This window comes from Lepidothrix coronata, unplaced genomic scaffold, assembly GCF_001604755.1.
Source record: "Lepidothrix coronata isolate B3197 unplaced genomic scaffold, Lepidothrix_coronata-1.0 Scaffold3, whole genome shotgun sequence".
Classification (NCBI taxonomy): domain Eukaryota; kingdom Metazoa; phylum Chordata; class Aves; order Passeriformes; family Pipridae; genus Lepidothrix; species Lepidothrix coronata.
Genome location: NW_016690183.1, coordinates 12,756,825 through 12,783,757, shown reverse-complemented (window position 1 = coordinate 12,783,757; position 26,933 = coordinate 12,756,825). Strand labels below are relative to the sequence as shown.

The following is a 26,933-nucleotide window of genomic DNA, read 5'->3' as shown; positions in this document are numbered from 1 at the left end:
CTGCGGGATGCAAGTACTGTCCTACAGTAGAAGCTGGGAAAAGCCTGTAAGGTTGTTATTGCTCTGTGTGATGGGGCACGTAAAACAAGGCAATGGGACAAATAAAGGCACGTAACATGCCTTGCACTTCACAGAGATGGGAGGTAGGTGGCTCAGTGTACTGTACTCTGCTTTTTTCTATATGATACCAACACAGATTGGTCCAAAGTGGACAAGTCTGTTTTCTATTTTGTGTTCCAGCTTTACACAGATTTGTAATATATGAGATTGGATTGCTAGTTCTTTTTTCTCAGTAATGTGTTATCATCTCTAACTTGGAGGCAACTCTTCACAGAAACTCTGTGTTGACTTATTATTTACAGTGAAATCACAGCTCCTGCCACACAGAAAACCAACACCACACTGGTACTCTTTTCAGCCGTGCAAAGGATTCATGTTAGCTCTCTGCAGACAGGTCACTATTTTCTTATACCTCTACAGTTCCTCTGTTGCATCAGACAAAACAAACTAGTAAACGTGGACAGTACTTTGAATGAGAACCCGAATACTAACTGAAAAATGTCAGATATGAATTTTAAAAGAATTTCATGTGAAGTTCTGCACTGATATTTTCCTAACGAAACTCCACCATTAGAGTGGGACATGTTAAAACTGGCAGTACAACCCTCATGTTCCTGACCAAAGAGCTTGTATAGTAACAGCCGTGACCAAACCCAAGAAAATTAGTACAAGTAAAAAGATACTCCACTCATACTAGTCCACTAGATATAGTTTGATCTGGAGAGTCTACAGACTGATCTAGCCTGGAATTTGGTTAACTGGTACACATGTGCAGCTAGAAACAGGTCTTCAGTGGCAACACAGCAGCAAACAAGCACTGTTTTAAAATTTGATATCTTGGGTTTTTAAGTTTAAGTAACACATTTTTCTAAATCAAAATTTTCCTTCATTATACCTTAACAGACAGTTAAATTTCTCTCCTAGGATATAGGACAAACTTATTTTTAGACTGAAGGAGAAAATACATTTTTACTACTACAGTCCAGTAACACAGTTCTTTCTTTTTTTTTTTTTTTTTTTGAACTGGTAAGTGTTTTGTGAAAGAAACAAAGAAAGAAAGAAATACTTGTCAATAATTTTCTCTTTGTGATTATAGTAGCAACTAAGAAATACTGGTTTCCATGAATATAAGCCAGTCTTAAAAAGGACAGTGGTCTTCTCCACTTTGTTGTGTTTTCACAAATGTATGCTGAGATAGCCTAAAACATGCTCAAAATTATAGCAATACATTTTTCTGTTTATATGCTCATCAGCCACAAGAAGAGATGAAGATGAGTGAGAGTATTGCCTTTTTCACAATCCATCTAGCATATGAAAAAAGACCTATAGACAATTAATTTGTACACTGCTGCATAAACATAATCTTTTTCTGCTAGGTATAATGCACCTTTGGAACAAGCTGCACGTGACCAAAAATCCTGGGGACTTTGGGATCCATTTTGGCTGTGTTACAGATAGATCTGTGAGCAGCTCCAAGCTGCACGCTCGCTTCTTGTGATCCCTCGAAAGAGGAATCTATATCCATAATGCATTTTCTTAGCTGGTTTGTTACAAGTTCAGCACGCCTGCCACAGGCCTTTCAGAAAGGTCCCTTGTATTTTTCATACCAAACTTGCACACTTAAAATGTTGTGTTTCTCTTGTCACTCATACAAACGGTGTCATCACTGCGGAAGAGTGACGCAGTCCTTGGATAGCTGCATAAGGACCCTGCTGAAAATAATGGTGGTACCTAGGCATGTGGAAGGATGGGAAAGTGGGACCACTACCTTGCATGGAGCTGGCTATAGCAGAGGGTGTAAGAGGCATTCCCAGGCGGCTGTACGGAGGCAGAGATCCTTGGATCGGATGAGGAATGGGTGTAGCTATGGATGCAGTGCTGGTACCCAGGGCACTCAAAGACTGTGGATGCTGAAATCCTGGAAAACTGGTTGAAGAGGAAACCCAGGAGCTGAGGGACAGGTTATCAGATGTTGTAAAGGCTGACCCTGCAAGTAGAGAGAAAGAATGCCTGACACTGGCACTGCAACACACAGAACTGCTAAAACAGAAAAAGGGAGAAAATCAGTCTTTCACAGCAAGGCTGATTTCAATGACCAGTTGTCACTGGAAATACTTCCCAAATACTTCTCTCTTTATATTATTATTTGCTGTTTGCTGTCCTTTATCACTACATCTTAGATGAATTTCCATTTTAAGAAGCTGTTTGCAGTTGCTTGAACAGTAAAATCAGCTTTCGACATCAGACATTTTTGGTATTAAACACTGAAGCACCTTGTAATGCTGCCACTAAACACTGAAGTATCTACTCTGTCACGGAATCTCACTGCCTTACGTCCTTGTTTTGAAGACGTGCTTGTAGCTTTTTGCGTCAGATCCTCATAAGAATTATTTATTTTTTTCCTAAAATTTCAGTGTGGCAAAAATGCAGAAAAATGTAATTTGCACTACAAGTTTTTTCTTTTTTTTTTTTACTCCAATAAAATTTGTCAGCCTACATCTTTCCAGTCAACCTGACTATTTCTACAATATAGAACAAAAAATTCTAGAAATGTAAATGTCAAAACTTTTGTTGTATTTCCAACTGGGTACAGTGCTTCAAGAAACAACACTAATGCTAAATGATTAAGATGCCAAACTTGTTTGGAAGGTAATTATCTGCTTTTGATCAAATGGAAGTGTTTTGTTTACCATTTTGTTTTGGGTTTGTTTAATCTGAAAAGTTCCAAAAATTATTTTCACAAATCTTCCTACTCTTTAAAATAATTTTTTTCTGAAGACTGAAGAATCATAAAGAAAAATAAAAATGGTTTCTTAAAATTAGAACTAATTACTTGTTTCATGTTGACAGTAAAATGTTGGGGGAAACAATAATTTGTTTGGATAATTACACATGGTCATTTTCAAATAATCTGGTTACTGTATTGCCCTTGACTTCTGTAGTTCCTCTATGCATCTAGTCATCATCATATGTCTGATTTCTAGAAATGGGGAATACAATAAAATGCCATAAATAAACTCTCTTTATTCCTCTTCAAACAATAATTCAACTCATGTCCCTTCTGTGTTTTCTTTCTTGACCAATTTTCTTAATTTAGAAAATAAATTTATTGGCAAGAGTGTTTGACAAAATACAATTTCAAGCCAGTATTGCAAAACATTCAGAGACAAAAAAACAGTTTCACGAATCTGATTCTAAAAGACAGGTTCATCCAAATTGTGAAATGAAAAAAACATGAAGACATTTATCTGTCAAGGTAAACTTACTTGAATTAAGTATACTAACCAATTACAGACACATATTCAAACCAAAACTATAAGCTAAAAAAACAATAGAAAGAAAAATGCAAATTGTTATTTTTAAAAAATCATCAGTCTCTTAAGGGATATATTCTCAAATCAGAAAGACAGATAGTTACAATTAACTATCCAGTAACAAGAAAAATAAATTGTGTGAATTCAGCAGTGGAAACAAACTTGAACCAAATCCTGGCCCTACAACTGAACCAAATCCTAGCCACTGGGAAGTTAGGATCTAGAGACAAACTGTAAGGATAATACTTTAGTCACAGACCACAGCAAAACCCTTGATAAATCAGGGAGTATCTGAGCATTATTGCGCTACAGGAAAAGCAGAACGCTAATCTGGATTTGCCTAGAAGGTTTACATTTGGCTCTGTTCCAGGTGGCTACTATGAATACTCTGTGTGAATGCAGATGTGTATTAAAGACTTTTAATTGGATTTGTACCTTTCCTATCTGTTAATTCCTTTGGAAATACATGCCTTGTGATGAATATGCTACTGTAGGCTAGCAGCTTCCATCTTTAGATGGCTGAAATCATCTGAGCAGAGAATGCTCTGGGAGGGTGCTGAAGTAATTAGGAAGTCTATCACTGTTATTTATTTCTTTGTTCTATGCAGAATAAAGTATGTAATTCTTTCTCATTAACGATTGTGAGATGATCAGAAGGCTGGAGCACCTCTCCTGTAAGGAAAGGCTTAGAGATTTGGGGTTGTTCAGCCTTGAGAAGAGAAGGCTTTTGGGAGACCTAACTGCAGCCTTTCAGTACACAGAGGGCCTATAAGAAAGTTGGGAACAAATTTTTTAGCATGACCTTTGTGACGAGGAGTAATGGCTTTAAACTAAAAGTGATTAGATTTAGACTAGATATAAAGACAAAATTTTTTACTATGAGGGTGATGAAACACTGGCAAAGGTGGCCAAGAGAGGGGCTGGATGCCCCATCCCAGGAAATATGCAAGATCAAGATGGGTGAGGCTCTGAGCAACATGATCTGGTTGAAGATGTCCCTGCTCATTGCAGGGGGGTTGTACTAGATGACCTTTAAAGGTCCCTTCCAACCCAACCTATTCTGTGAATCTCACAAGGAACCTCCTCAAGCATATTTTACTCCTCCAACTGCAGTCGTCTCTAATTGCAGCTTAGTACTCCAAAAAACGTCACATACCATATTTGCCAGCACCAAGGAAATGTGCTTTAGTAATTCTGAGGCAATTGAGGCCTCAGAGAGCTTATAACACATGCCACCCAGCAACATGCATGTATTTGGCTGTCAACTCTCATATGTATGGAAGAACATCCATCAGCTTTGCATGCAAGATTGTTTTAAAATGCATTGGGAGAAATGAAAATATCCATGGATTTTCAGTAAGAACATTATTTCTCTTCTTGTGTCTTGGAGGACCTTTCCTTATTTAAGGATACCAGACTTAAAGAGAGACCGAAGGCAGTACCAGTTGCTCATCTGCAAGAGCAGTATGTTTTACCCTCTGTGCATGCCTCTGGTTGCCCAGAACAATCACGTCCCACGCTAGCATATGGCTCACAGATTAGAAAAAAGTTCATTGCCATAATTCATAATCTTCCTCACTTACTCACTTGCCATATTGTGAGCAAATGCAGAACTGTACCATTTTATTATACATAAAATTAATTGTAATAAAGTATTATTTCCTTCTATGACACCTTCCTAGGGATTCTTTTCGGAAGAGAAAGGATTTAATGGCCAGCCCTCATATTGAGGTTTACTTTGTTCGTTTTGTCACTCCCAAAGGAGGACCAGGGAGAAATTTAGTTTTTGAAAAGAAGATGCCTTGCTCTGAGCCCTTCTGACAAGGGAAAATTTAACAGTCTTCAACAATAGCTGGCCTAAGATCTAAGATGACATGAAGCAAGGTAATCCCCCAGAAGTATGTGAAAGGATGGTATCATACCAGGTGAGGAGTTGCTCCAGAAACTCCATAATCTAAGGACCTGCTCTTAGAACAGACGTGTAAGAACAAGCCCACCTAATCACATTTTATTGAAAAGCCAGTCATAGTTAAAAATAAGTGTTTTTCCTGCACAAGTCCAAAGAGCTTATGACCAGAAATAAAGCTCTTATCTTAGCAACACTGTATGAAGTTAGAGGACAAGACAAGGGCACTGCCAGTCGGAAGACAGATAGAACTGCTTTACCTCAAGTGGCTGTGGCATATCAGGCAGGTCACAAAGTCAACATGCAAAGTATAATGCAACACAAGTTTATACTAGTCAGCAATCCCACAGGATGGATTTGAGATCTATTTCCAGTGGCAAATTATGACAGATGCAATTTGTCCAGTAAGTATTCCCACAAAGAACAAATCTGTCTTGCTACTACTTTGTTACTGCTAAAGCAGACAAACTGATAAAGCATTTGAGAGCTAATTGCCCCAGCAGGAAAAGCACCTTTTAGAGACTAAGAGACAACAATTAAATATCAATTTTCCAGGGAGCTACAGACTTTTCTTCCTGTGGAGGCAAAGCAAGTAACTACAGGCTGGTTGAAGATAGTCAGAACTAAGTCCTCTGTTCACAGAACGCTGGAGGGACAGCAAGTGGCACATCTATAGGGTACTTTTCAAATGGTGCAGAGCCCAGCTAGTAAGTCCTGCTAAGAGATGGGCAGTGTTATCTTGTTCTCAGCATCATGGTAATGAAGTTGCCTGGTTTTCAGACATCTTGAAGAGGAAGCAGAGCTGATTCTCTTCTGATGGCAAAGACTATATTAGCAACCCTAGAGCTGCCTCCTGAACTGAACCACTTACACCAGTGCCGTGGGCACATCAGATGTCCCAAAGAACCATAAAGTAATAAATACTCTTCTTCATTATAGGACTTCATGGCAGAGAGACACATCAGAGAAATGCTTTAGAGTACCACGGTACTGATTGTGGCCCTGCTTTTCTCAAGCATAACTCAGTCACCACAGTTTACCTACTGAGCACATTTTCCTACCTCTGCTTTGTGTTGCCTGGCTCTCATCTCCAAGATCGTCTTCTCCTCCATAGGTTCGAATGGGGGATCGGGCATAGGAATGCTTTTGGATAAGGCTCTCCACACTTTCTCTGTAAAAGGAAACAACCTCCTGTATGAACATCATCCTAAACAACATCCTTATTCATTTGGTCAAATACAGTACCTTTTTCCTGTCCAGATCACAGTTCTCTCACACAGACTCTCCAAATTACTTAACAAAAGACTTACCTCATAGCATGACATTGAAAATACTGAATTTGGCCTGTGATTTTTTAATATGGCTGATCACCTCTTACCTGCTTATTCAGCAAAATAGAGTGAACTTGCTACTGTGTTCCCTGGATGTGGTCTCAGACAGTAAATGTAAGACCAACACTCTTCATAAATTTTAAAATGCAAACTCTGGAGTTATTTGTGCTGAGTGATTGGTCTGGGTTCAAAGAGAAACCAGTGCTCCTCTCAAATGAGCTTTTGAATTGCACATGACCACTTCATCTGCTGCTCTCCTGTTTTTCTGAAATCAGGGGCAAGAGACAGTTCAGTTCTAACCACACTTTCTCATCGTCAGACTCGAGGGCAGTTCGTAGCAGGAAGTCTGCAGATACTACTGATCTCGTGCCACATCTATTCTGGGAGGTTAGATGTGTCTGCCAGGCCCCTGCCTCACTGTGGCACAAAGCACTGAAGTTACCCAAACCATTTTTAAATAGAAGGTAAGCATATCTACACGATAAGCCTTAGTAGTTTGTAAGGAAGATCCAACCTTACACATTCCCAGCGCGTTTCCATGTAAGTAGGTGGCATTATACCAAAGATGAATATGACCTGGGCACATTTCCAAAATGGCTTTGACCTTTTGTTCCTATTTAAGAAATCTAAGTAGCAATAGCTGCTTAAAATCTGCTGTTTAATGAAGGTTTTTGTCTGACTTTACCATTTGTCCATTCATACTTGCTAATGCCCTTCGCTTGGAGAGTGTGCCTGTTGCAGAAATTCCAAGGAAAAATATTTATCCAGTAACACGATAAATCACAATGGCACATGTTTTCCTTTCCTACAGAAAGTCCATTATGGTCATTTTGTCCTTGGTCTATCACTGGCATCATTACTTATGCTAGTCTCCTCAGAAAAAAAATAAATAAAAAGAGGATCTTATCAAAGTGATTTACTTGTGTCAGGATTGGAAGTGGACTGAAAGCAATGGCAGTTCCTACATAGAGGATGATATAATTGGATTACTGCCTTTTAAGTGATTGAAAACAGTAGGCATATCGGGGCTATCTTGAAGAAGATTTTACAAAGAAAAAGACAGATGGCATTGTTTACATTATGTGCTGAATGCCTCTTGAAACATAAGGCTTTTTTTCTGAAGCAGAATGTGAAATGCAAAGAATTTTACTTAACCCAAAAGACGATCTCATATGAGTACAGCATAACAGAATAATGAATTAGACCAGTGTTGTCTGAGTGATTTAGATAACAGTATATAAACCTATTCATAACCAAAGAATGACTAGTTTTTAAAGGTCTGAAAAATAAATGCAATTCAGGTGATTGTCTGTATTGTCTCTATTGACTTTATTACTAGTAAATGTCTGCTTATACCGACAGACATTACAGCATGTAATAATATCCTGATGCAACAGAAACAATGCAGGCTCTGACTTTAGTGTAGTGGGCCAATTTCATCTCCAAACATTGGATCCTATGGTGGCTTGGGGATAAACTCACCCTAATAAATTTACATTTGAATTACCTACAGGGATTTAATGCTGAATCAAATGCCCACAATTATTGCAGACTAAATTCTTTCCAGATNTAGACAGAGAACTCTATTATTCTACATGGTTGTCTTCTTTCTAAGGAAAAAGAGAGATGACTTCTTAGTGAACTCTGAATCTGCAAAGTTCAAAATCAGGAAACTATGTGGTAAGTTTATTTATTTATTTTTTTTATGTAGTGAGGCAGGTAGTACGCTAAAGGTTTTAGAAGATTAATCTCATTCATTGGCACAAGAGGCAAAGGTTTTTATGGCAGAGGGAACAGTCTAATGTGGAAGCTTGGACGAGGAAAGGCAACTAATTTCACAAAAGCAGTTCCTTTTGTGCAGCTGACATTTAATATTTAAAACTGTATATGCTTATCTTGCCTAACCATGTAGGTTATTTATGCTATAATCACAAACACCTACTGATTTTTCAATTTAGAGGTTGAGACTGTGATTGACATCATGAGTGCAAAGCATTGGGATTCACACCAGAATTTAGGCACCTGACCCCCATAGCCTTTAGGTGGACCCTGTTCTTTCCCTATACAACATATGTTGCATATAAACCCCCAAACAGACCTACAAAATGCAAAAGGCTGAGCACAACTAAGTGTGCAAAAGGAAACAGAAAAAACCAAGAAGTGGTGTGTTTTCTCCACTCATGAAGTATATCTCTAAGTTATTCCTCCAAGCACTATTTCTTCCACTTGGAAAAACAAGAGCAGAAGTCTGCACTTAGCTTTCTTTCCTTCCCTTTGTGTTTCAAAGGAAAGGGGTGGTGGCCTCTGAACCATGCTGAAATATTCCATGCTCAGAAAACACCACCCAGAGAGTAGTTAGAGGAGACAGGGGTTTCAACTCATCTAATCTATGGAAACATTTGGAGTTTACTCCATAGGTTGGAAAGAGGAAGCTAACCTCTTTACCCTTTAAAGACAAAGGTGTCTTAGGGCTTACTCTGAAGCAGATAGGTAGGAGGAAGAAAAACTTTAACAAAATTTAAGTGTCTGTGAAATCTAGTTCAAAATGCAGAAACAAAGCTGGCAGTTTGGAATACAGATTTCTTCTTATACTCTTGTTTCCATGGAGGCCAAAAGGACTTAAATCTCAAAATCTTCCTGAAAATTCTTTTTATGGAAGAGTGAACTCTTTAGGTTAACCCAAATATGGTGCTCTGTAGAGTGGATTAGTACAACACATTTTTCAACTCCCAAAATATTACGGTAACAGTACCACTAAGAGGGAAAGACATTATAGACTCTGGCTTTATAGTTCTGTGTACAACAACTTCAGATATCTCAATATGATTCAAAGGATTTATGGAAATAATTTTTAGAATTACTGAATGATAAATCAATATTTGCCATGTTATGATTCTATGCTCACTTTCAAAAAATAGCAAGTGAAGAGTATGGTGGAGGTTTTTTAAAGCTTTCTTTGAGTGTTTTTAAGTGCTGTTTCACACTAAACTGTTTGAAGAACAAAGTGACTTCCAGTCACTCAATACCCAGCTTCTGTCCTTCTGTTTCTTTGTTCATGATCAGACAATTGTTATCTAATACTGGACTGGGACCTCACAATTTTTACCTTTTAATGTGTCTTAGAACTCCACAGTTTCTTCTATTATCAATAAATTAGCAATAAACTTTGTTCTGAGAGATCACAAGCTGCCAACTGAATAAAAGAAAGATGTTTTCTTTTTGTCAAATTCTTTTGTGTTGTCTACCAATAATTTTCAGTCTCCCAGTCTTCACTTCAACTCATATATTGAAGATACCCAGAGGAGGAGAAAAAACATGCACATAGGCACAATTTTTTTTTACTATGATTAAGTTTTGCAATGTTTACAACTGGATAATAGTAGCAGGTAACAGGCTGGAGAAGAATAAGTTAGGGATTGAAGCTGTTTGAGAAAAAGGAAAAGGAACCTTGTGCCAAATGGAAAGGAAAAAAACTAAGCTCATATTGGCAAGCACACCCATAGAGAAGATGCCGAGGCAGGACAAAGAGAGGTAACAGGGAAAAAGAGCTCAGGCTAATCCCAATAATCTACATTCCAACAGGAGCACACCTTGAGCCCAATCCTGTCAATAAACCTTATTACGAATGAAGCACTTCTCTCCTTTGTGCAAGAAATAAACCAGCAAAATTTGAACTTGAAACCAAAGGATATGAAGGGCTGAGAGAATTCATCAATTAGCAAGGGTTTAGGGTGCACAGGGAGCATCTTGCTATTCTGCAGGTTGACCTCTTGATTAAACATTTCACTCTTGTCCCTGCTGGCAAATGATTCCAAAACTAAACTTCCAGTTAGGGATGCTTTATATTGTGCAGCTGCAAGATGAGTCTTTGGCCTGGTTTAGTTGATAGTGCTCTGTACATACAGAGTAGCTTCAGGGGACCAAAAATAGATAGGAAAATCCTTATGTAGCTGACAAATGACTCACTAACACTTTACAGACTAAACCCAAGATCTTGCCATGGATTTGAACTGGGAGCCAGGTTCAAGCTCCTTTGAATACAACGTGCTAAAGCCAAATTACAGTGAGAAAGAGCAGGTGGCAGAGCTGGGCACTCTGAACTTATGTCCTCTGCATAAGTTATTGCTTCAGGAATGACTATCAGAGGTACAAATTTCAGAGCAAAGCTGAGCAGCTTCTTAGCATTATCTCTTTTTTTCCCCCTCTTTCTGTCCAAGTGCTAGGTATGTAGAAAGGTAAGGATATACTCAGAATCTGCTCCCTGTTCATGGTGTCACGGGGTTGCTTTTTTCTTTTGTTTTGTTTTTTTAGTTTTTTCTTTATAAGGAAAGGCAATGCCAATAAAAAATAATAGCAGGAAAATAGTAAAATAATAAAACTGACAACCATGTTTTGCTTGGCCTTTCAGTCCAACACAAAGAAAAATACAGAACAGGATATAAAGTGTATGAATTATCAGTTTGCAGCCTGAATGACTTCTTTAGTTCTGCATTTCAAAGGTTTCCTTTTTTTGTAGCTGCCAGTTAGTATGTTTGGAAGAATGCCCAGATAACAGAAGACGTCAGAAGTGAGGTGAGGTGAAGACAGATGGAATAAATGGACTGAGAAGGCACAAAAATAAACTTGTCGGAAGTCAAACTGTAGTAGAACTTCTTTTTTAAGGGAAAAGATGACTAATTTGTCCAAGGCGCAAGTGCTAAAAACAAGTTTGTAAAAAAAAAAAAAAACACACGCAAAACAAAACCCCCCCCAAAAACCCAAGAAAACCAACAACTACAAAAAACTAACTAAACAAAAAGACCACACATCACCCCAAAAAAACCCAAAACAACACAACAGGAGGAACAAATACATTTCCGTAACAGCAGCTATGAGTGAACAACATATGCTGTCAGAACCCCTGCTCAGCCTTTGTGTTCCTGTGGCTTTTATTTGCTATTTTACACATGCACAAACATACAGACATATTAATTGGCTACATATACTTGCTCTTACACTGGTAGATGAATATTAGACCATAGGAACCTAATTCAGCTCTGACATGGTATGGACCAAATCCTTGACCAAAATATTATAGCTCTGTTCTACTGCTTAGCCTAAACCAATTCCAACCAACTAGGGCTGAAACAAGGCCTACAGGCTACATTGGCCCACATGAGCTGAAGTCTGATTTGGCCCAAAAGCTAATACACAGCCACAAAACACTTTCACATGAAGTCAAAACTATTGGGCAAGTGTTGGATGGATGCATTACTCCAAGAATATATACAATTTTAAGAAAGAAGGGAAATGATACTTGAATTATGAAAAATCTAAGTTTTGATGATTGTAGAAGAAAGAACAAGTGTACCTCCACAGTGATTTTTACTGTCACCCTCTCAGTAAAAATTCAGCAATTTTGGGAGAACTATAATACATATGGATGTGATGTAGCCTGGCTGAATCCATGACATGGGAAAAGTAATGACATTTATGAAGAAGGAACATGACGTTATCAATATACTCCATTTCTCTCAACTGCAAATAAAAATGAGAAAACTATCTTGCATAGCCAGCCCCATGGAACTCCACCTCACCCAGTGATTGCAACCATTTACTTCTGTAGGCGGAAGATGAGAGGTGAGGAGAGAGCAGTACTGAAACGGTGACTGGGAGAAGTCCCTGGAAAACCCACTCTGGGGTGAAACCGTAGGTCTAATTTGACATCCTCCCCTACTGTCATGCACACACTACATCTGCATGAGATGAGTGGAAACTACTAGAAAAATAAAACATTTTTATATCATTTTGCATAAGTAAAAAGTTAGATAACAGCACAACTAAGTAGAAAATGAGCCAGGGTATGCATGCTTAAAACATTGGGAACTAAAGAGGTTTAAACTGGCGTAGAGGGCTTTCTGCTGGATGAAAAGGAACAGTTGCCTGGCTAACAACAAGCAAAGTCAGAGGAACCAGATTTGAAGTGAATAAATCAGGTGTCTAAACAAAGGCAGGTAGTGCTTTGAAGATGTGCTAAGACATCAAGCCATCTGCAGTGGTCTGGAAGGAATGATCTGGAAAACACAGATAATCCCTCCACCTGTTTGGAGCAGCAGATGAAGGCTGGAAAAGCATCAGCAATATCTGGAATGGCACTAGGTATGAGGCATTAAGTACCAGAGTTTCTGGTATTTGTCCCTAAATTCAGGACTTCACTTCTTCTCCAAACCTAAACATCAGAGATGATATCTCGTGGCTGGTTGCCTACATTTACAGACTGAGAACTAGCTGAGGGTAAAAGATAATCTGGGAGTTTGAGTCGTTGGAGAACTATGACAAAGCTATACTTAACCATCGACATGGGAGTAGATCACAGAGTGTACATATGTGTATTTCTGGCTGCTGGTAGGGGGCTTTCAAGAGTCAGGAAAGTTCTTCTAGATGAGCAGTAAGCAGTGGAAATGGGGAGGAAGGCAGCTCTGTGCGGTGAGCAGGGAAGGGATGGAAGAGAGTTTGTTGTGCACAGCACATCATCAAGCATATGGCTTTGACTCATACTTTAGCAGGGCAGTGCCTATATCCAGGCATTAGCATCCATTTTGCTTACAGCCTTGTAAGTCAGTGCAATGTATTTCCATATTTCATACATGAAGCTCCTCAGGGGAAAATTCTGAACTTATTACCATGCAAACCCAGCTAGGATGCAGCTCTCTTACTTCACACCCTGCCTACCCCATCCTTCCCTTCTCTGCCTAAAAATTGCTTGGGTGTGCAACCAATACTTTTCCATATTGCCTCTTGAAGTATGTATCTACCTCCCAGAAGCATTACTGGACTTGTGCAGATGGGTATACTCATTTAACTGTCTTTAATAATTACAAGTCCACACCCTGAACTTGCCTATCACATACAAGCAAATAAACAAGCAACGTCAAATAAACAAGCATGATTATGATCTGTCAGTTCTTGTTGGATCATTATTTTATGATTCAGTAGTCTTCTGTTGACTCATGCTCTTGAAATTAGCACCTTTTTCACTGAATTGTTTGAATGGTATGTAACAATGATGGTTTTATTTACCTATTTAATTTTAACAGGCTGATTCTTCAGAACAATTTAAAAGACAAATTCATACTCAAGATGAAAAAATTCATCTGTTGGGCTCTGCCTCTGCATTCTTTGTATCTTTGGCAGTTTTTTCTTCAGCAAAGTAACAAAGGTACTCCCTGAAATCTTATCTCCAGAGTGAATTTCTCATTAGAAATCCTGTAGTAGTCTTTTTTCACAAAGGTTACCATTAAAAAATATCACATTCATCCCCATTACTGCATTTGGCATCCCATAGTTAACATCCCACAGCATGTTAAGCTTCACATTCTGGCAATTGTTGCTAAATGTTTGGTTTCTTCAATCATGACCACTGTGGGAGCTTTTTTATAGTAGAGGAAATGTAAATACCACATAAAAAGATCAAAAGGTGAATCAGAAACTTATCTAAATCACAGTAGCCCCAGATAAAGTCTGCCCATTGCCATAGATAGACTACCACAAGTAATTTGGGAAAGAGTTGATTGTGGAAGGAATCTTGCATCCTGCTAAAAACTCGTATATACCAAACTGAGCAAAGATTTTTTCAATGGTTAAAAGCTTCGCATATATAGCCATGAGTACAAGAAAACCATTCCATTGTATTTACACAGGAACAAAAGAAAATGCAAGCATTTCAACAGCTTTGCTGTTACCTACTTCCTCTACTGTTTTGCTAATTTCACTACCTTTACACATATTATTTAACTCCAACACATACAATGCCAATAGATTTAATCCTAAAGGCATTTGCAGCTTGAATTTCCTACAGAGGGATCATAAATCTAGAATGGAAAGCCTGAAATCGTTAAAGTCACATATTTATAAAATCATATTCAATTAGGTTAAAAAAGTGCAATTTCTGTCATCATGTCATAAAAAGATGTGTTTTTCTCTCAGATCTACTGCAAAGAAAAGCTCCCTATATTGTTACAGATAGAGGCTGTTTTCAATCAGTTACAAGGAGCAATCCAATTACTGGATGGTTTAGTGCAGTAACTGACTCCAGACTAATTTAATTTCTTTAGGTCTCTAAAGATCAATTGATCTGATTTGTTTCCCTCCCCAAAGGCTGTTTAGGAAAAAGCAGGCTTAAATACCTGGAAATGAAATACAAAGCTCTGTACGCTTTCACACTACTTAGGTCATTTGGAAAAGCTGGAACTCACGATAAATGAGTGCTCTCTTGGCCCTAACATCACAGGATGCTTTACGGGAGGCCATTAGGATCGCTGCACCACACTGTAGATTACTCATGCATGTGCTGTATGCAGGCCTGCTTAGGGAGGAGTGCATGGAAAGTATTTTCACAGCTTCTAGATAACTATTCCATTTCCAAGAGCTGCACAAGTGTGCATTTGGCCTTCATAGTCTTTTCCCTGGCAAATAAGTATTTTTCTCCAGTGGTTATCTTACAGAAATAACTACATTTCCAACTAGGCTGAGTAAGAGTTATGTTGTAGTATTCAATATTCACCTACTTGTAATGCATGTTGCAATAGACATCAAGTAAGAAATTTTTCCTCTTGTCATATCTCACTTTGCTATTCCTTTTGCTTTATTTCAGATTTCTTTAAGCAATTTTGCTGGTGCTAATATGAAATCTATAGAACTAGTGGGCACTTAGAGAATTACATTCTCATCTGCCTGAGTATTTTAATTCCAGTACGGAATAAAACCCTTGGTATTTCTGGACCATATTGTATAACTTAGGAAATTCTCAAACAACCTCTTACTAGCCCTCTTGCATATTACACTTTTATTATCTCATGATAATATGTGTTGTGCAGCAGGTTTTGTATTTTAAAATACTATTGTTTGCTAATCAGGGCTCAGATTTCCAATTTAAGTCAAAATAAGACCTTAACCAAACTTGGACTCTCAAATCCAGAGTTTTAATGTCATTTCAATACTTTTGACATTCTGTTTCTTGTATTTATTGTAGGCTTCACGTTTGTCTGCCTTATCTTTCATGGTAACATTCGTGCCTGGGCTCGGCTGCCTGTTTCAGGCTCTATTCTTACACTTATCAATAAACAAAAGGGCACTGCAGCTTATGCTCAGCATTTCTGACTCCATGCCATGTGCTGTTATAATAAGATGTCCTCTGGAAAAATTCCCTTCATATCCAGCACCACGATAGTCCCTTCATCTGCTCAGAGGTAACTAAGTTTTTCTCCCAGCTTATCTGTTCAGACTCTTTCCGCCCTTGCAATGCTGTATCGTTAGATGTCTCCTGTCTGTAAAACAAGGAAATCTCTTCCAACAGGTCCTTTCTGGACTATTTGTTGGATACAAACCTGAGCTTTGAATGTTATTTACCTCAGTATTCTGTCAATACAGCAGGCTATGCTATTTTTATTAAATCTCCCTTTTTTTTTTTTCAGGGAAGGCTTTCACTTAGGAAACAAGTTTCAACAACTTTGCAAGTGTGCACTGCAGCTGCAAGCTTTCTTTCCCCAAATTACTGTTCTTTTACCTATTTACTCAATGGATCCCTAACGATCCAGTCACCAGTAAGGTATAAAGTATATCACTATTTCCCATCCATGGACCTGCTTAGATAGATGTACTTTTGAAATGCTGTAAAGACTTTGCCTAACTCTATGAATATGACCCCAGTGAGCACTTTGTCTCCTATATGCACCTGTGAAAGATGATTCACATATACATCTGGATATCCCCACACAGGAGCCTGGAGGGTTTTGGCCTCTCCAAACTTTCTTTCATGACTGTGCGCTCATAGGAAAATTTGGATGTGCTATATCCATCTCCATCGAGTTCTCTTCCAGCCTAAAGGACACAGGCAGCTTAATTTGCTTCATTTGCCAAACTATTTGACACGATATCATAAAAATGTGATGTGCTGAAAAGCTGCCAAGAGATTGAAGTTTATTTACTACTCAGCTGTGGGTTAATGCTTCTGTCCCTATGGCAGCAGTTGCTTGTAATGAGCTGTACAGACACAAAACTCAACAGTTTCCAGATAAAGCTTTCCCCCGGTGCAGCCTACAGCACAATTTTTGTGAAACAAAAATGGCATCTTTGTTGTCAGAGCGGGAGTTATTGGATTCATACTGATGGCAATAAATGCTAATTCAGCGTCTGGGACTGCTGAAGTGTATTTTGGGAGCTCTCCTCTCTTCTTTTCACTGTGTTGAGCACTAGGGAGTGTAAAGATGTTTTTCACAGGACCACTGCCCTTGTTTCCCATTGACCCAATTCACAGCCCTCAATAGGATTAAATGGCATGATAAGAAAAAAGCTTTTCATTTTGAAGTTGTAAAACTGACCCTCTCCCCCCTTCAAGAAGCCCCCTTAGGAAGACAAATATATTGGCCCCAACTGGAACAGATGTCAAAACTCAAAACAGCTCTTTCTTTATAAAGTTTATAAGTATTTTTAAAGGAGGTGGTGGAGTCTTACTATATGCAATAAGATAACATTAAAATGCATAGCTTCTGAGGAGTTGAAAGGATGCTTTTCCTACAAACTGTCTCTTCTCTTTATCTTATCTGCATGCAAAGTAAACAGAAAGTCCCCATTACCTCTCAATATCAGTGAGTCTGGAAGAGTCACGGAATCCTTTAGCGAAAGGGTTGCTGTCAATTTTCAACTTAGTTATCTGGAAACACAGAAAGGAGCAACATTACATGAATATAGTGTTTGCAGCGCACAAAGTGTCAACCAATCCATCCTCCTGAATTCACTGCTAATTTTACCCGTGTTCCTTGTGTGTGTCTGTGCGTGTGTGTGCTGCTCTCAAGACACTGCAAAGCTGAGGAGGCAAACCAGGGTGTACTACACACATGGCAATGGAAAGATCCAAAGACACACCAGGCTCAGCCTTCATGTTGCCCACAGCAGGAGGAACTCGCCCACGGACAGCATTACAGCTTCCAAATACTTTACCAGCATCAATCAGGTTGTCTTTTCCACAAGCAATGCAAATACCACTGCTAACAGCTAAGCCTTCTTGGTGGAGCTGCACATGAACTACTAAGAGCCCGAACTAGGAGCTGCCATCTGCAGACCTGAAGACGTGGCTTCAGTTCAGCACCCCTTTTTTCTTTTTTTTCTTTTTTTTTTTTTTTTTCTGGGATGGAATGTTATCAGCCAGGCCTACCAGCCATCACATTTGGGCAGTTTAACTGGTTTTGTATGAAAAGAGGCTGAGGAAGGGAAGGAAAAATTTGGGGAGAACTCATATTTAAAGTGACTGAACCTGGATTAAAGGAGTAACACAGCTGAAACTATCAGAGTACTGAAAAACAAGAGATCTTGCAATCAAAACTCTTATTCGAAAGCAGCTGCAAACCTCTACAAACCTATCCAGTCATTCAGTCAGCCTTCCTATTCCGACAGAGCAACACATTGACCAGGAATCCCTCTGCCACAAAGTATCCCCCTAACTTTGCAGTGAAACTCCTCAGGCATATGGTAGTGGCTTTCAACGTGGTTTTTTTGGGAAGCAGGAAAAAAATACACTATTGTCCTTGCCAAATTTTCTGTATGTCCAACCAATTTAGATTTGGTGAATAAAACCTGAGATGTCATTACAATATTTGGATTTTCCAGCCACTTTCCTTCCAAGAGTTAAAAATAAAATTGTAAGTGGGAGTTATAGCTTGATGAGGTACAATACAGGACCATCCTCCAAGGCAGTGAATGCCATCAACTCCAGTGTAAGCCCATGAAAATAAACAGCTTTCAACATTTTGTATTAAGAGGCTTTATCAGCCTAAATTTCCTCCAAAAAAACTATGTTGAGGAGGCCACAACGTCATTTTTAATACCTGGGCCTCAAGATGCAGGAAAGAAAAAAAAATGAAAGGATCTTTTCCAAATCCTCAAACAATAAAGTGCTCTCATCAAACAAAGGTATTTCAAAACAGGGTGGCTTCTCCTCCAAAATAAAAAAGTAAGATAAAGAGGACAACTGAACTCAACTTTTAATTCTGAGAAAGGGGTCTTCTGGGAGGGAAACACAGAGAGGAAGGGATGTGCTGACAAAGACAAAACCTGAGTTTTTAATTAATGGTCTTCAGTGGGCTGGTCAAACAACATGGGACCTCAGTACTGGTCAGGGATCTGAGGCTGTCTCATCATGCAGGTACAACTGGTGGAAACAACCCTACAGCCTTATCACAAGGACCTTGAAACAGCTCAGAAAGTTAGTTATAATCTCATTTTAATTCCAGGATATCCATAAGCCCTTGACTCACGGTGATGTTGCATAGAGTGGCAAGTTAGTCCCTCACGTACAGTGAAGGTTTTTATGGCAGCATTATGAAAACTACATTGAAAAAAGACAAGCTCTAACTAGTTCCATTGACTTAGATCACCAACACACCAAGCCAACTGCACTACAGAACAATAGGGATGTCTATTCATCTCTTGAGCATATTTTCACCAATCAAACTTCCATTTTCCTAATATTAAAGTTTTGGTATGACATCACAAGAGAAACTTTTTGTATCCACCAAAGCCAGATGAGACTCACAATCATTTATGGCCATATTCTTCCTGAGAGACTGTCTCACAAACAATCAGAGAACATCTGCTAGAAAGCATTTTAAAATGAAATCTGACCTACAATTCAACTCTGTGGCAGTGGTTTGACTGTTTAAATAAATGCATGCCCTTTAAATCTTAAATTATGAGATAGTTTGTTGAAAGTGTAATGTATTTAGCTTTTATCTAATAACCTCCAGAAATGTAATCAATCCCTCCTTAAAACAGTTCTGAAAGAAATGGCAAAAATGAAAAAAGGCTCCATTTTCATTAGTCATAAATAAAATGACAACATCAGCCTCTAGGGGTTCCGGAGATGTTCCATTGAGAAATTTTCCAGGACTCAATGTATGTGCTTTGGGAAGGTTAGTTTAGAAACATCTCTCGTGTAAATATCATCTGTAGACAAAAATCCATCCTACAGAATAAATTCCAGGTTTAGCTGGTTTTGTGCCTGTTACTATTTTGCTGGTTTCTATAGAAAGTTACATGAAAAAATCTAACTGCCTGTCCAAACATCATATGCTTGAGATTGCCAGGTGCTGAATGTGTTTTCTGCAGCATTCAGATACAAACCCGAGTTTAAAATCAATACATCGAAGCCTTAAAGCAGGATATGGTGTCTGTAATAGGACTGACTTAATATTACTACTATTATATTCAGAGCTTCACTGGCCCTCTATGCAGTAGTTTCCTTTTATTCATAGCATTTCAAAAACAGTTACTTTTGCTTCACATTAAGAAATGCCGACTTCTTTAAATAATCCATCAGGTACATTGACTCTGTGATGCTGCCTGCCCACGTGCTTGGAGAGTACTTATATTTTTCTTAACTTGGGGGAACTAAAGAGGGAAATAGGTTTATTTTCAAAGTGCCATAGTTATTAAGCCCTTAATGCATGCTCTGAGTCACACTGAAGGCAACAACGTATTTCTACTGACTTAAATATTAAAGCCCAGTCCACTGTCAAGCAGAGCCTCTGGTCTCTTATTGTTTATAGACTTCCTAAAATTACTCATTAGCAATCCATTGTTATGATCGCCTCCATTTTGTATATATTATTCACTAGCATGCAAATTGAAATTCAAACATCTGGATGTAATCTGGTCAGCCTCTGAAAAGCATATCTCTGGGTGATTTTCCTTACATTTGAGCCTTACTGCTTAATTAGTCAACTTTTTAAGCCCATGAAATCATCATGTGCAAACCAGAATCTCTCTCAGCTCATAGCTTGTGGCATGAAAGATCACTGCAAATAAGAATAGTTCTTTAATGAGCTATAATTAGAAAATGACTAAATGTTAATATCCAAACAGCTTTGTATAGACAGAAGGGAAGACGAAAGAAAGCCTCTTACTTGTCATATTTACTCTCATAAATAATCCTTATGGCTCTTTGAAGTCAGTAGTACTACTCATATATTTAAGAATTACTCCTGAATGTGAATAAGATTGTCATGGAAAGGTAGGTTATGTCAGAAACTTTCCTAGTTTCGATGGGGCAAAAAGGAGTTTTTGGCAGGGTGGGATTTAGTTATAACTGTAAAAATTAGCAACTGTACTCACCAACTGATTCTGGTAGGCGGTAACAGCAGTAAAAACTGTCTCTGGAAAGATAAACGTTCTGAACTCTTCTGACTTCAGATTTAGCAAAGAAGCCGTGTGATCCTTTTTCTTAATGATGTGTACCCTTGGCTGGTACTTGTGCATGGAGTTCAAAATGATCTGCAAGAAAGAGTGACACAGCCCTGTCCTGAGAGGAAGGTTGACAGGACACTTGAAGGCTATAAAACCATAGGGGAAAAAAACCCATCTAATTAACACTGCAGCGAAGACATCTGAAATCTAACTAGCCAGGGGCTGGTTTTCAGAACAAAACTCTCCTGCTCCTTTGGGTAGTTCCAGGAAATGAAGGTGGAAAAGCAGGCATTCGGGGAGCTAGTCTCCTCTCACTCCTACGCCACTGGTGAGCATGCATTTTTTGAAGCATAAATACCTGTTCCTACAGATGAGGTGTTTTTTACGCACAGAATTAGTTACTCCCAGAGTGTGCCCCATTTGGAGGTGTAAATATGTAACTCCTGAAAGCTAATGACCAAGAGTCCCCACTTGCAAAAATGTGCAGGTGCAGAATGAAAACAGTCACAAATCCCTCTGAAAAAAACGACAGAAGAAATAAGGCCCATCCAAAAACCCACCACCAGCAGCAGCCCAAACCGGCTGACCAAAAATAAAACTCCATGGATCCTTTCACTGTGGCAAACCTTTAAAACAAATTACTTCATAGATGCTCTTTACCGCAGACTACCAAAAATGAGAGCAAGGAGGGAAACTAGTACAGAACCCCAAAATGACAAGGTTTTGCTATTCTGTCCTCATTAATAATTGTTTACGAGCTCGCAAAACAATTCTAAACCTACCAAAGGTACCAACTAACCAATTTCAACATTCACTGGAGTCAAACCGAGAGTCCCACTTGCTTCAGTTACCACTGGCTGGAGGCCTGTTCGGCTGCCTCTAACCACAGTATTACAATATAAGAATTAAATACAGAGCTCGACTCACACCAACCCTTGTTTTGGATATAATCACAGTCACAAGACGAAATTGGCATTGGTGTGGGTGGTTCTATTTTGCAGGGGCCATAACGACATTACAGTCAGCTCCGTACATCTGGAATAGCTAATGTGCATTCCTCAGGAAGCATTAACTTCAACTGAAACACAACAGAAGTGGTGCAGTATTTCATGCTAACTCAGTCAATGAGAAAGGTTGCACATTGCATTGGAGTGGAGAGCTTAGAGACAGCTCTATCATGGCTACAATTTCCACCAGCATCTTCTTTACTGCTCCTTTGGGGCCAAATATTACCAAGACTCATACTGGGACTTTGGGGAAAGGCACACAGCATCAAGGAAGTCATTACAGTGACAGGGAACCGTTTCCCTTAAAATGTTGCATGTCTGCTTTTACCAACTCAGTCCTTTCTCAAAGCACTTCACCATTTTATACAGGCACTCACAAACAGCCATGGACCTTGCCTTTAATACCCTTAGCACTTTTCCATCTCTACGTAAAATTTTGTCTTACCATCTTAATCACTTGGAGTGCTCCAGGCAGATGGAAAAGACATTTTAAAGGAGGGTTTATGCATGGTGATGAGCTTACTGAAGGGCTGGCCCACAGACCTTGGTACTTTCCATTGCCTTTAAATGGCCATGATATCAACACCAAGGCATTACATCTGAGCAGCAGCCGAGTGAAAGGAGGAAAAAGCTGTGACAGAGCAGCTCTCACATATGCCCTTGCCTTTACTCCTCTGTGAATGCAAATTGTGATAAAAAAACTACATTTCTAAAACAAGATTACATAATCCTTTATGAAAGTTTTCCAAAAATTAAAGTGCACAAACATAACATCCCCTGCCACGAAGCTCTACCTTGCTCATTCCCACCAAAGGTAAGCCTGGTCATTCAGGTACAAAACAAGTACCAAATACAGCCAGAAGGTCACAAAAGATCCATGGCCAAGGTTAAGGTCACTATTTCCTTTATGTGAGGGTCTGTACATGTAGTGTTCCACCTACCCCTGAACACAAGCTGCTAATGTTGTAATACTCACTGATAATAAAGTGAGCACAAAGATACCCCTTCATATCCATGCAACTTCTTATGTTAGGACCATCAAAACAGCCCAAACGATTTAGATACACAGGGTGGACCTCACAGAGTAGCCTCCAAGAGCGTTCTCAAAGTCCAAGCAGTGCCCTGCCCACATAGTGTAGCTAGCAGAAAATCCCTGATGCCAGCTCTGTGATACTTACAGTGGCATGCCCCAAAAGAAACATCAGGTGCACATATACTCACAGCAGCCCCCCAGCCACAGGCTCCCAGCCACCCCATCTACCTTTGTGCTGACAGCCTGCAGCTGGGCAGATGACCAGGATCCCTCCTTACAGGATCCTGATTGCTGTAAGGTCAGGCAGGTTTGTAGGCATCTGGCTCCCACTGGCTACAAACCAGTCACCAGAGGCAATCTGGATGCCAGCTGCAAACTTTGAAGGTGGTTTTGAATCCAGGAACTGTGCTGTGAATGCCGCTTCCATATTTACCAAAGAATAGCATTACCAGGCAAAGTCTTCTTTCTAAAAGCATGGAAGTTCCTAACTTCGTGGTTGACTCTAAAAAATCCTGGGCATAACTCCTTGTGGCTATTTCAAAATCCCTGCTTTCACAATTATTTGTTGGCCATGTTCACACCTTTCTGTTTGCTTTCGCAAACATTCATGTGTTTAAGTTTTGTTATTGTAAATGCCAGAAAAGCAATTACAATAATGTATACACTCATGGTTCACCTCACCAGAAACCAGAAACTATGCCACCCCAACAAAGTGCAACCAGAAGACCTAAAGAAAGTACTCTGTGTGAAAAACATCACCAGAAATCTGGAGAAAAAAGTCACATTCATAAATGTTTCACAGCCAGAAAAATGGGAATTACTCACTCAGCTATAAAAATCCAGAGATAGGAGCCATTTCCTTCCTCTGGTAAGGATATCTGAAAGCATTTCCACAGAGCAAGCTGTATGTCATGCACACAGAGATAAGACTTCTGCCTGATGCTTGGGGAGAATATGTGCATAGCTATGGGGTTACACATGCTGCTGAAGGTACACATGCAGAAATGCTTGCCAACACCAAAAGTCTCGGAATAGGAGAAAACAAATAAATGCTAGAACAAACAAAGGCCTCTCTTCTCTCCAGAATCCTTTTTAGGAAATGACCACCTTACAAATAAAACACCACAATTATCTGAACTCCCAAAACTGTCTTCTAGAGGTTGAAGAAAGAAAGCAACTAGAACAAGATGGAATCAGGTTGGATCTAGCTTCTCTACCTATAACTTGTATCCAAAGGCATCCTTTAGGTCATCCAAACTTCCTCAGAAACCAACACACTTTATCAAACATAATTAAAAACTTCTCACCAGTAAAGACTGGCTCTTTCAAACTGAAGGGAGAGATTTGGGATGGTGCTTCAATTCTCCCCTTCTCTTAGTACACAGGAGTTCAGAAATGCCATGGGCCGTAGCACAGTGAGCCCTCCTTAAAGGCTCCAGAGAATTAATTTCTTTCTTTATTCTACTGATCATCCAATGGTGGTATTTACATAGCTTCAATAGGGCTTCATATAAAACCTGATACCCTAATTTGGAATATAAAAACTCACAAAATATTAAAAAGGGAGTGCTCCATGAAGGCATAATACCTGTCAGGCAAATCTCAACACAGGATCAAGCCTTCAGGGCTTATTCTTAACTGAACACGCAAAACTTTCCATCCACGTTGCCTTTGTGTAAAGAATGGGATCAACCTCTACTGCTTCTTTGGAAATTAAAGGGAAGGTTGTATCTCAAACACTATGGATCATTTTCTCCCACTGCCTGTATTTGAGACGATTACGTCTTCTTGCTCTGTCATGTCTCTGTTCCCGACAGTTTCTCCAACCTACTTCTTCTTTATACTTGTCTGGGCTTCTGGGAACTGCACTGCTCCTAACTAGCTTGCAATATACTGCTGCAAGCCCTTTATTAGAGGCACACATGGCCCCTGTTATGATGAAAAATGCTTCTTTTTAAGTGCTCACGTATACTGCTCTATCATCACTCGGTGATAGAGCCCACAAATCTTCAGCTTTGCCCTTATTATGAAATAAAAGAGAGGGAAAAAAATACATTCTCCACCAGTCATGAAAGGAAAAACGGTGGGAACTGAATTCAAGAACAATGTACCCACAAATGGATCTTTACAAAAGAACAACACAAGGCTTTCTGGGCTTTTTTTTGTTTGCTTGGGGTTTTTAAAATAATTTTGTTCTTGTTATTTCTGGGATGTATTTTAAATGATCATGGTTGTGATTCAATTCTCAGGTCCTGAAATTAGTAAAAATTCTCTTTTGGATGAGAAACATTTTCACAGAACACAGGTCAGACAAATGGCCACTGTTTCACAGAGTCAATAAATGCCACACTAGGAAAGGGGTTTCTGATACATTGTATACCCTAATTATTCAGCTGTACAAATTAGTTACTGCTACAAATGCTTTAGAATTCAAAATCACTCCTCTCTTCCCAACACCTCATTTACTAACACTGCCTTTAATCTCTCTCCTCTGAACTGCCCTGTTCTCAGCCAACAACTCTTTCAAATCCATCCCTCTGCTCCTTCTACCTTCCCTGAGAGAACCACCAAGCCCAGAGGCAACACTTTTAGTTTTTTCTTTGCAATTTGGACGCCCTACCAAGTCAATCCTGCACTTCACAGTCACTTTAGGGGAGAGGACAGGACAGACAATACCTTTTCTTACCACCTACCAGTAGATAGTCAGGTAACTAAAGGAGTTGTTCCCTCTAACAGAGGATAGCAGGAAACCGTGGCCAGCAGCTCTGCATCCTATTTACCAGCTGCCAGCCTCTGGGCTTGTGACAACAAACTGGCACCTCCTGCTCCTCTAGAGGCCCAAGTCCAGACTTTGGCACTTTGACTTGCAGTTAACCTACAGTTATCTCAAGGGCAACTGAAGCACATTTATTCTTATAATTCTATAGGCCCTGTTTTGATGTCACATCAGTATTTTCTTCTGACTCTATGCCCAGGCTGCAATGAGCCTGGAAGTAAAGAGCTCTAGCCTGAAGTGAGAGGGAGCTTCAAATCACACATGTAAAAGCACATGGGTTTGCTGGCCATTGCATGTGGCAGAGCATACTGCCAAGTCACAAAATGCAAGCAGAAGCACAAAAAATGGCTCATCTGCCTTACTTCTATCCCTTACTTTGATGCTTGTATCCACCCTGAACTTGTCTCTGATGAATGTTCTGCCTCTGATGGCAGCAGGACCATGATTTGAACCGTTGACTTGGGCTCTACCTTATAAAATATTAAAAAAAAAAAACCCTGATTTTTAAGCTGCCTATTCCTCAACAACAGAAGAACCCAAAGGAGCCCTAAAATGTGTTAAACCAAACACATTCAAGCTTCACACAACATCTTCTTTCACTGTAGTACTAGGGGCTGGCCAAGAGAGGTGTAATGTGGGAGCCATAACAAACTTTCCCCATTTCAGTCTCTCTCCTGCAAGCTTAACCCTGTGGCACAAGCAAGCAATTCCCCTATGGACATTCCTTTACCCATTCACACCAGGAGGGCTACTCACGTGGCCGTGCTGATCCAGCTCATTGTTGGTGAGTTTCACTTTTTCAAAGGACACCATCTGCTTCAGCAGTTGCTCTCCTGTGAATGGGGAGTCAGGGTGCACATACAACCTAAAAAACACAGGGAGAAGGTCTGCTCATATAAAATCCCGCCTCTTGGTTTGTGCCTGGGCATCACCTCCATATGAAATTAAAAAGCACATATCATCTTGCTTTTGGGATATGCAGTAGTTTCATGGACACAGATTTCCTGACATCTTAGGGTAATACAAATTGCTGCTAGAACAAGACACCATCTAAAAAACACAGGGAGAAGGTCTGCTCATATAAAATCCCGCCTCTTGGTTTGTGCCTGGGCATCACCTCCATATGAAATTAAAAAGCACATATCATCTTGCTTTTGGGATATGCAGTAGTTTCATGGACACAGATTTCCTGACAGCTTAGGGTAATACAAATTGCTGCTAGAACAAGACACCATCTCCCCCAAATTAATTAATGCCTGAAAAACAGCTAATAATGAAAGACAGTAAAG

General features: G+C 39.4%; 1 protein-coding gene across 1 annotated transcript in view; it reads right to left on the bottom strand.

Moving 5' to 3' along the window:
- Nucleotides 1-1,686: 1,686 nt before the first annotated feature.
- TBX20 (T-box 20) overlaps nucleotides 1,687-26,933 on the bottom strand; it is a 34,152-nt gene continuing 8,905 nt past the window's right edge. The window contains exons 4-8 of the mRNA XM_017823503.1: nucleotides 26,401-26,509; nucleotides 20,757-20,915; nucleotides 17,225-17,301; nucleotides 6,342-6,451; nucleotides 1,687-2,047 (exon numbers count right to left, since the gene is read on the bottom strand). Of these exons, the coding sequence (XP_017678992.1) occupies nucleotides 1,707-2,047; nucleotides 6,342-6,451; nucleotides 17,225-17,301; nucleotides 20,757-20,915; nucleotides 26,401-26,509 (796 nt within the window). The 3' untranslated portion in view covers nucleotides 1,687-1,706. The remainder of the gene's footprint in view (nucleotides 2,048-6,341; nucleotides 6,452-17,224; nucleotides 17,302-20,756; nucleotides 20,916-26,400; nucleotides 26,510-26,933) is intronic.